Source organism: Hemicordylus capensis, chromosome 4 (assembly GCF_027244095.1).
Source record: "Hemicordylus capensis ecotype Gifberg chromosome 4, rHemCap1.1.pri, whole genome shotgun sequence".
NCBI classification, from domain to species: Eukaryota; Metazoa; Chordata; class Lepidosauria; order Squamata; family Cordylidae; genus Hemicordylus; species Hemicordylus capensis.
The window spans coordinates 320,720,070-320,729,448 of record NC_069660.1 but is presented as its reverse complement, the minus strand read 5'-3'; the positions used below and the strand labels follow the sequence as shown (position 1 = coordinate 320,729,448).

Here is a 9,379-nt window from a genome sequence, read left to right as displayed (position 1 = left end):
AGGAGAGGCTTGCAAGAGTCTGCTTGGTGTGGAGGAGGAAGGGGCCAGCCAGGGGGTTTGCTGGGAGGGTTGCTCATCACCCGAGGATGATTTGGGGTCACCTCCTGATCACAGGGACTGTCAGGAGGCCAGGTCACAGAGGTGGGGCTGCCCCCTGGCTTTCAAATGGGATGAGGGGGGCGGGTGGGGAGGGGCAGAGGTCTCCCCACGGCTGCTGGTCACAAGGGTGAAAGGGGGCCTCCCTTTCCAGAGGGGATCATCAGCTGCAGGCTACCAGTTCCTAGGCAGGGTGTGTGTGTATGTGGGGGGGGGGGAGAGAGAGAGTCTTCTCAGGAGGGGAAGGGGGGCTGGAATAGTCATCGCTCATGAGGAGTTGTGGGTTTATTGTGCAGCCGAGTGTGTCTGTGTGCATACAAAGAACAAAAACGCATCGGATGGGCAGAGGCAGTGCCCCACGGCTTCCCCCTCTGTTCCTCCTGGGCCAGCAAGCGCCGGACGCCTGGACGCCCTCCTCCCCCTCCCCCCCCCTCGGTGGGCCCCCCTAGGCGGCAGGGCAGCTGGGGTTGCAGGGGTCTCCCGCGAGGAAGAGGCTGTAGACGCTGACCAGCGGGAACATGGTGAGGGCCCCCGCCATGGAGCCCAGCTGCACCACCGCCCCGCACCAGACGAGGGCGCTGTGCCCCTCATCGCGCAAGATCAGCCCGATCATCAGCTTGACGTAGGAGAAAGTGCCGACGAAGAGCACCCAGCACAGCACCTGTGGGGAGGGAGGAGACCCCGGCTGTCAGGGCCCCGGGGCCGGGCACGGGCATGGGGCGCCCAGCCCCCCTGCAGCCAGAGAGGTGTGGGCGGACCCAGGCCAAGGGCCTGTGCTCAGCATCTCTCGGGTGGGTCCATCCGCCCCCTTCCTCTGGCCTGTGCTCAGCACCCCGCTGCGGAGTCCCAGCACTGCCACCGCCCAGCGGCCTGCTCTGCAGGGACTTGCGTTCCCCCCCCCCATCCGGACTGCGGCTGCTGCACAGACCAGGGGAAGGTCAGGGGCGGCCTGCCCGTGAGGCAAGGGAGGCAGATGTGGAGGGGGGCAGCCAGGGCCAGGGCCCTGCCCCCATGACTGCCACCCCCCACTGGAGCTCTCTGTCCGTTTCCCCCTCCTTGCCCCACTGGGGCACTCACTCCTCTGGAGCAGAGTCTGTGGGGGCTGGTCCCTGGCCCCCACCTCCGCCGCAGGGCCTGGGGGGCTGAGCATCCACCCCCAGGTGTGGGGGCCACAGGGGCTCCTCCTAACAAGCCAGGGGGCACCGAACGAGGCACAGCGCCCTGCAGGCCGACCATTCATCAGGGCTTGGCCCCACCCCCACCCTGGCTCCTTAGGATGAACCACTAGTGTGTGTGTGTGTGGGGGGGTATCTTATTGCCCTTGGCCTCAGGCAGCCAAATGCCTTGGGAAGCAGGTGTGTGTGTGTGGTGTGTGGTGTGTGTGTGATTATTTGGCCTCATCATGACCTCACGTGCCCCCTTCTCCCACACCAGCCCCCCCCCCCGCCGTCCGCTGCTGCCATCTTTAGAGGCCTGCCTGCCTGAGCGAGGTGGTGGAGGCTGGAGCCAGGCTGCTGGGTCAGTGCTGCCCCCCTCCCCGCCTGCCCATCTCCCCCCAGAGCCCTGCCCCCTCCCCGCTCGAGGCCATCCAACCTGCCCTGCTTTTGATGGTGTTAATGGCATTGGAGTCGTCCGACAAAAGGGTGAATGCTCCAGAGCCAAAGCCGGTGGTGCTGGGAAGGGCGGCAGGGGGGCTGAAGTGGGGGGGGGGGGCTTCACTGGGGTGTATGTATGCCACCCCCTCCCTGCTGCTTGTCGGTGCTGAAGGGGTGGCCAGCCAAGTATGGCATGCAAGGTGTGAGATCGCAGCAATGGGGGGGGGGTGGAGCGGCAGGGGGGAGGGCAGTTATTCTGGCAAAGGGTGTGGCCTTGTGAAGGGCCCCATGCCGGGCGGCCTGGATCGTGTGTGTGCGCAGGAGCATCCATGCAGATGCCTGGGAGTGGAGCAGCTGGGATGGAGGGGCCGCCCCCTGCCTCAGTGGGCCACTTGGGGAAGGAGCAGGGTGGGCACACTGGAGCAGCCAGGCACCATCGGGGAGAGGCACCCCCCAATCTGCACACACACACTCACACACACACCCCCAGCATCCTGGCCATGCCCCTCTTAGAGCAGGCGGGCGAGGGAGATGCCCGCCTGCCTGGGGCAGCCCAGCTCAGCCTGGCAGGCAGCGGGTGACGCTGTGCAGCAGGAGGAGGGAGGAGGGGCCCTTCTCACCATCAGGATGGCCCCAGCAGGCCTGTGCAGCAGTGGGGGGCAAGGGCTGAGCACCGCCATGGACATGATGTAGCAGGCCAGGAGGGAGCCGGCACCCGCCAGGGCCCCCATGGGCACCAAGGACCTGGGAGGGAGGGAGAGAAGGAGAATGGGGTCAGGCCGCCCCCTGCCCCAGCCCCTCTGCTCTGGCTCCTCCAAGCCCCACCCCAGCCCCCCCAGTTCTGGGCTTGGGAGTGCCCCCGACATGGGTTCCTGGGGCCAGGCCAGGCTTCCCAAGCTGGAGCCCCCGGCTGGCATCCAAGCGAGGGCCCTTCCTGTCGCTTCTGGATCCCAGGGAAGGATCTCCCCGTTTCCCAGACAGAAAACATGGCAGGCCAGGGGTGAGGGAAATGCCCTCTGCACGGGCCCCGAGACACTCTTCTGAGCTTTGCTTCCCCTGTCCCAGGGCTGAGTCCCATTCCTGCCTCCTCCCTTCCCAGGGCTCACTTCCCCCTCCAAGCCGGCTTTGGATCCGAAGCTCTTCAAGAGAGGCCCGCACTCGGGGTGCCCCCCTGCCCTGCCCTGCTCCGCCCCACCCCGCCCTGCCCTGCCCTGCAGGACCCTCCCCCCGGACCCCCCTCACCTGTTTGGCAGGAACATTCCCAGGAAGCAGGCCAGCGGGTTGGCCAGGGCGGCCAGTGTGGCCGCAAGGTGGTAGGCGGAGTTGCCGTAGGGCAGGCAGGAGTAGGGCTGCACCGCGGGCAGCACCCCGTTGGTCAGGGCGTTGGCCCAGGCCAGCAGCCCAAAGAGGTAGGCCACCTGGGGCCAGGAGTAGGTGCCGGAGCCAAAGCGGGGAGGGGGCGCCCTCCTGCTCCTCTTGCGCTGCTCCCCGCCCTCCTCCTCCTCCTCCCCCGCCGTGGCTGGCCGGCCACCCTGGCTCTCCGGAGGCCGGCGGGGCTGCAGCTGCTGGGACTTCTCCTCCTTGGCGCGCTCTCTGCTGGCAGCCGGGAGGTGGTTGAGGAGGAGGAAGGCGGCCAGGCTCAGGAGCATCATGCCGCCGAGGAAGAGGAAGAAGGCCTGGGCAGAGAAGCGGCCCGCCTGGTACTCCGCCCGCAGCTGCTGCCCGGTGGCGTTGCCCGCGAGGCTGCTGTTGAGGCAGCGCACCGCGCCCACGCCCTGCCCCAAGGCCACCAGTGCGGGCAGGAGGCCGCTCATCCCCTCGCCCACGAAGTAGGAGGTGAGGAAGGGGGGCCGCAGCCTCCGCATGTAGGGCAGGAAGGTGACCGAGGAGGTGCAGTCCACCAGGGCCAGGAAGAAGAGCAGGCCGAGGAGGGCCGTGCTGTGCGGGGGGCGGCTGCCGCTGCCGCCCACGCCCAGCGTGCTGGTCTCCCTCCAGAAGAAGGCCAGCAGCAGGCAGGCCAGGCTGCCCAGGCAGAGGATGGCGTAGATGACCCCCACCTCGCTGAGCCGCCCAGGCAGGAAGCGGTGGCAGAGGGTGACGGCCAGCGGCCCCACGTTGGCCAGCTGGGTGATGACGGTGAGGTAGGAGGGCAGCAGCCAGCCCTCGGGGGCGCTGGCCACCAGCAGGGGCAGCTCCACCCACACGCCGTTGATGGCCACCCAGGAGCCGGTGCCCAGCAGGCCGGCCAGGAGGTGGATGGCCCAGCTCATGGCTCCTCCAGGGTCCTCCAGGCGGTGGGGGGCGCACTCATCCAGCCAGGCCTGGAACAGGGACGGGAGGAGACACCGAGTTAATGGGCTGGGCTCTGCCCTGGGCTCTCCGCGTCCCCCCCCCCGCCTCTTTCTTCAGGGTCCTTCTGGCTCCCTGGTCCAGGATGAGGGCCACCACCCACCCACGCACCCACCCCAGCCTCTACCCTGCAGACCTCACAGGGGAGCCTCTTTTGAAAAGTGCCCCCACAAAAACTCGGTCTAGCGCCTTCCGCACTCCAACAACCCAGCCGTACGACACACAGATGGGGGAGGACGCATGTGGGGAGGAGACCCCACCCTCCATCTTCCACCTTCTCCTCCAAGGGCCATGAACGTGATGCACGTCCCTCTGGGCTGTATCTGCACCCTGCTGCATTCACACCAAGCAGACAAGAGTTTCTGCCATACATGACGAGGTTCACACAGACAGACACACAAACCATGCAGTTGGCAACACTGAAGTGACAGCCATGGAGCCAGCGGGTCATATTCAGAGCATCCTGAATCTTAATGGCGAGGGCACCACCAGCACCACCTGTGGACACAGTGCTGTGGGCAGACACTCTCCTTCGGAACAGCCCTGCTGGATCCGGTCCCTCAAGGAGGCCCACCCAGTCCAGCATCCCGTTCGCCACAGTGGCCCAGCAGGAGGAGCTCGCGGGCAAGAGGTGATGTGCCTGCCCCCTCTCCTGCTGCTGGTATTGAGAGGCATCATCGTGCCTCTGAGCCTGGCGGCCACCGAGAGCCATCCAGACTAGTGACAGGCCTCGATAGGCCTGTCCTCCATTTCATTTGTCTAAGCCCCTTTTACAGCCATCCCTGCTGGTGGCCATCAACACATCCCCTGGTGGCAGAGAATTCCACAGGTTAATTGCATGCTGTGTGAAAAAGGACTTCCTCTTGTCCGTCCTGAATTTCCTGACCTTCAGTTAAATGGGATGACTCTGCACATTCCCAGATGCTCTCTGCCATCCTGACGGTGGTGTGCGCGCGCACACACCAGGGGCGTAAGAAGGCTGGAGTGGGCCCAGAGACAAATTTTTAAAATGGGCCCCTCGCTGATACACACACACACACACACACACACACACACACACACACTTACTTCACATGTAACTTGCCTCGGGGGGGCCCCTCGAGCCTTGGGGGGCCCCAGGCAGCCACCTCCCCTTGCCTCATAGTAGTTTACGCCCCTGGCACACACCCACACCACACCCTCTGCCACCCAGGCCGTGCATGGTCAGCTCAGGAGGACCTGAGTGGGTGCACACTGTGTGGGTCTGCGGTGCCCCCTGGCACAGAAGGAGAACGGCATGAGCCCGTGGCGGGTCGGTCAGGCCAAGAGCCCTGGAGAGTCCTGGGCTGCCTCCTGCCCAGGGGGCCGGCACTAGGACTGCCCCACCTTGACGGCCTTTTCTTCCTAGATGCTCCCCACCTCTCCTTGGCTGCTGCTCTTGCCCCAGACGCTGCTCTGACCGGTGGGGCTGATTCCTGGCTGCTGTTGGCGGACCCTTAGGCTCAGACCTCTTCAGCCTGGCCCTTTCCCCACAGCCCTCCACCACGTGTGTCCTCCTCAGTAGGAGGAGAGGCGAGCTGCTACGGGATCAGGCCCAGGTGGACCCCCCCACACACCCCCCGGCAGCCTGCTGGCCACAAGAGGGGGAGCCCCCAGGCAGGCCATGAGGGCAGGTGCCCCCCCTCCGGTGTGACTCCCCACCAGTCTGGTATTTGGAGGCTTGGATGGGGCTGCAGCTGGGCCGGCATTTCAGCCCTCCAGGGGCCACAGGGGTGGCCAGAACCTCCTTGTCCTCCTCGGGCACTTCCAGGCAACTGGAGGGAATCTAGTCCAGACGAATGGGATGGCCCTGCTGCAACCCTTCCCCATGGGGCCCCTGGGCCCCCACCATTGCAAGCTTCCTGCCCCCTCCACCCTTTTCCTGCTTTGGGAATGCAGAGTGCAGAGAAGCGGCCGTCCACGTGGCCTTGGGTCCCTGCCTCTCCTCAGCAACAGCCTCCCTCTTCTTCTGACCCAGCCAGCCAGCCACGCGGGGGGCGGCAGGGGGGAGACTCAGCGTGTGACCCCTCCTCATTCCAGGAGCACGGAGGGAGCCCAGCTGGGTTAGTCTTCAGCTTCCCTCTGGGCCTCCTTGAGTCTGCCAACCTTTGGACTCCGCACAGGAGCCTTCCCAGGTGGCAACTTTACTTTGCTTAGCCATGGAAGAGCAAGTCTCCATTGACGTACCATCCAGCTTCAAGTCAAAGTCTCTGGGAACTATCAGGGAGGGGCTGGAGCACTCCACACAGGGTTTGGCTTTCTCCTTGTGCATTGGAGCTTAGCCCAACTTATGTCCGGGGCTTTACAAAATCCACTTTTTGCATTGGGTTTTTGGGCAAATTCGGAATATCTGTAACTCACGTTACTGATTCAGACCAGTATTGTCTTCACAGACTGGCAGCAGCTTCTCCAAGGTTGCAGGCAGGAGTCTCTTATGCTTTGGTAGTTTGTTGGTTCAATTAAAAAAAAAAATCTTCTCCTATCAAATAAATAAATAAATAAATAAATCTTGTCCTATCTTGGAGATGCTGCTGCCAGGGAGGGGACTGGGGGCCTTCTGCTGCTCCTCCCAGAGAGGCTCCATCCCCTGCTGAGGGGAATCTCTTCCAGTGCTGCTCACACTTCTAGTCTCCCTTTCATCTGTAACCAGGGCAGACCCTGCTTAGCTAAGGGGACCAGTCCTGCTTGCTCGCACCAGCCCTGCTCTCCTCGCTGACCCCTCCTAATCCTGCTGTCTGAGGAGGAAGCTCCAGGAGGCTTGTTTAGCATCGCCAGGCCCGTTTCCAGCGAGGCTCGAAGGGCAGGGCTGGTCCGGCTCCTCGTCTTCTGGCCACTCCGTGCTCCGGAGAGGTTCTCTCCCCGCGACCGCCCCGCGCCGCTGCTGATGCCCCCCACCCGCTAGCGCTGCCGGATTCCTGGGCTCTCTCACTAAGCCAGCCGGCTCCCAGCCAAAGTGCCCCCCCCACACACACACACACACGACTCCTGGCTGGCCGAGGGGTCCTGGGCTGGAGGGCCGTCCGTGTGCCCCTCCGCGGGAGCGCTCAGGAGCCAGAGGCACAGACCCCGGGACCGGCTGCTGCAAGCCCCGACAGGGCAGCAGGGCCCAGCCAGCCCGCGCCACGCGCTGCTGCTGCTGCGACCGCCAACCCTGCTGGGAAGGACCCTCGTCGTGGGCCGAGGGGGGGGGGGGCTGAGGGGCAGCAGGCAGGCCGCCACAGGGAGGAGGAGGAGGAGGGGTCGTCGGACTTCTGCAGCCAACAACGCCGCGGCCAGAGAGGGGAGGCTTTGTCGTCCCAGGAGGTGGCAGCGGAGGGAGGGCGGGGGGGGGGAGGACGAGTCCAAGACGCGGAGGGACTCCGTCGCCAGGAGTCCTTAGCCAGGGCGGCTAGAGGAAACCTCCACGCGCAGTGGCAGTCTACCATTCAACACTCAGGGCGGGGGCTGCCGCCTCCTAGAGGCCACTGCAGGAAAGGGGGTGCCGCTGGCCCGGAGAGGCCACCACACAGCCTGAGGGGGGCCCAGCAGCCGCCGCGGGCCTCTTCGGACTGGTCCCGGCTCAGGTCCACCAGGGGCGGCGGCCTTCCGGACTCACCCACCTGGGCCAGCCCAGGCACACGCGCGTGCTGGTCTCCCGCACCGCGCCCGGCCCCGCCTCGATGCGAACTTCTTCCCTCTAGCTGCCCCCCCCTCACAATCACGGGCCTAGGGCGGGGGGAGTCTCTGCCCGAGCTCCCCCCCCATTGCTGCAGAGGCCAGTGGGGGGCGCGCGCGGGTGTGTGTGTGTGTGTGTGTGTGTGAAGGAAATTGCCGACCGTGGCAGCAGCCTGTCTTTTCGTGGTAAGAAGGGGGCGGGGGGTGGGAGGGAGGCTGAAGCTGCCCCCCGCCCGCGAGTCCAAGGTGCGTCCAGCAGCAGCCCGGACAAGTGACTTGGAGAGGCGCAGAGGGGGGCGGCGGCGGCGGCGGCGGCGGCTCAGGCTGCGGGGAGGGGGGCTCCCGAGCGCGACCTCCACGAAAGGGCCGGAGAGGGAGCAGCGGGGAAGACCGAGGGCTGCCGTGCCCTGGCCACTAGGCATGCCAGCCGAGCTGCTGGGTGCCTGCCTGGCCTGCCTGCCTGCCTGCCTGGGGGCTCCTCCCTCGGGCTCGGGCTCCTCGTTCCTCGCCCCCAGCAGTGCCCCCCAGGACCCCTCCCTCCCTCCCCGCAGCAGCCCACCCCTACCTGGGGATCGGCCCGGGCTCTGCTCCTGCTGCTGCTGCTGCCTCCTCGCCAAGGACCCGGGCTGGGACTCTCTCGCCTCCCTGCTCATCCCAGCAGCATCTGCCCGGCGGAGCCCGTTGCCTCGCCGAGAGAGGGAGGGGTGGGTGGGTGTGGACGGAGACCGAGTCCCGGGCGGGGCGTCTCCCAGCTAGTCCTCCGCGCCCTGGCTTGCCCTCCCCCCCCGCGCCCCACAAGCCTCTGGGCAGCAAAGGAGCCCCCCACCCCGCAGGGCAAAAGCACGGGGCCCCACCCAGCCAGAAGGATGCGCCGTGGGCGGAGGACGGGGCGGGGGCTGGCTGGGACTGAGAAGAAGGGAGGACAACCTCGGGCACCCCCGGCCTGAAGGGCGGCAGCCCCCTCTCCCCAACGGAGATCCTTTGCCATTCGCCATGCAGGGCTTCGCGGGACACCCAAAGGAAGAATCCAGTTTTGCTCCCCTGTACCGGGCAGAGCTGAAGTGCCTTGAATTTCAAGGGAACCTCGGACCTTTTGCCCATCAGGTCTCTGAATACTCACCAAATCACTGCTCTCTGTATTGGCACCCTCAGGCAATGGTGCACCAAGGCAATTTTGGAGCCCGCCCCCCCCTGCAAGTTAAGCATCACACAGCCACACACACACACACACACACACACACCATGAAACACACAGCCCACAGTATAAGGTGTGGGTTCTTGAGGGAACAAACAGCAACTGCACTCACAAGAATGTAACAATATAAAACAGGTCTATTTATGCAAATATGCATGAGCAGGAACATTTCAACACACAACTGAACATATTCCCATCCCACATCTTTCTTTCCCCACTCTCCCCTCTGTCTCTAAAGCACCCAGCATAGGTCACAATTTATTTTATTATTCATTTATTTTAAACATTTATACCCCGCCCCTCCAGCACACTACTGCTCAGGGCGGCTCACAACGTTTATAAAATAGTTACAATATTAAATCAGACCAATAAAATTAACCAAATTAAACAAGCTAAAAATCCAAGCTAAAACCACAATCAGAATTAGCTTTTGAAATTTCAAATTAAGTTATTTAAAAAGCTAAAAACTAAG

At 64.4% G+C, this 9,379-nt stretch overlaps 1 protein-coding gene across 1 annotated transcript; it reads right to left on the bottom strand.

Annotated features, from left to right (window-relative positions):
• Positions 1-541: 541 nt before the first annotated feature.
• On the bottom strand, positions 542-8,864 carry LOC128323261 (riboflavin transporter 2-like). The gene is made up of 4 exons (XM_053245988.1): positions 8,833-8,864; positions 2,934-4,012; positions 2,312-2,435; positions 542-757 (listed from the first exon to the last, which is right to left on the bottom strand). The coding sequence occupies exons 2-4, from the start codon at positions 3,959-3,961 to the stop codon at positions 542-544; spliced, it is 1,368 nt and encodes a 455-aa protein (XP_053101963.1). The 5' UTR covers positions 3,962-4,012; positions 8,833-8,864.
• Positions 8,865-9,379: the final 515 nt, after the last annotated feature.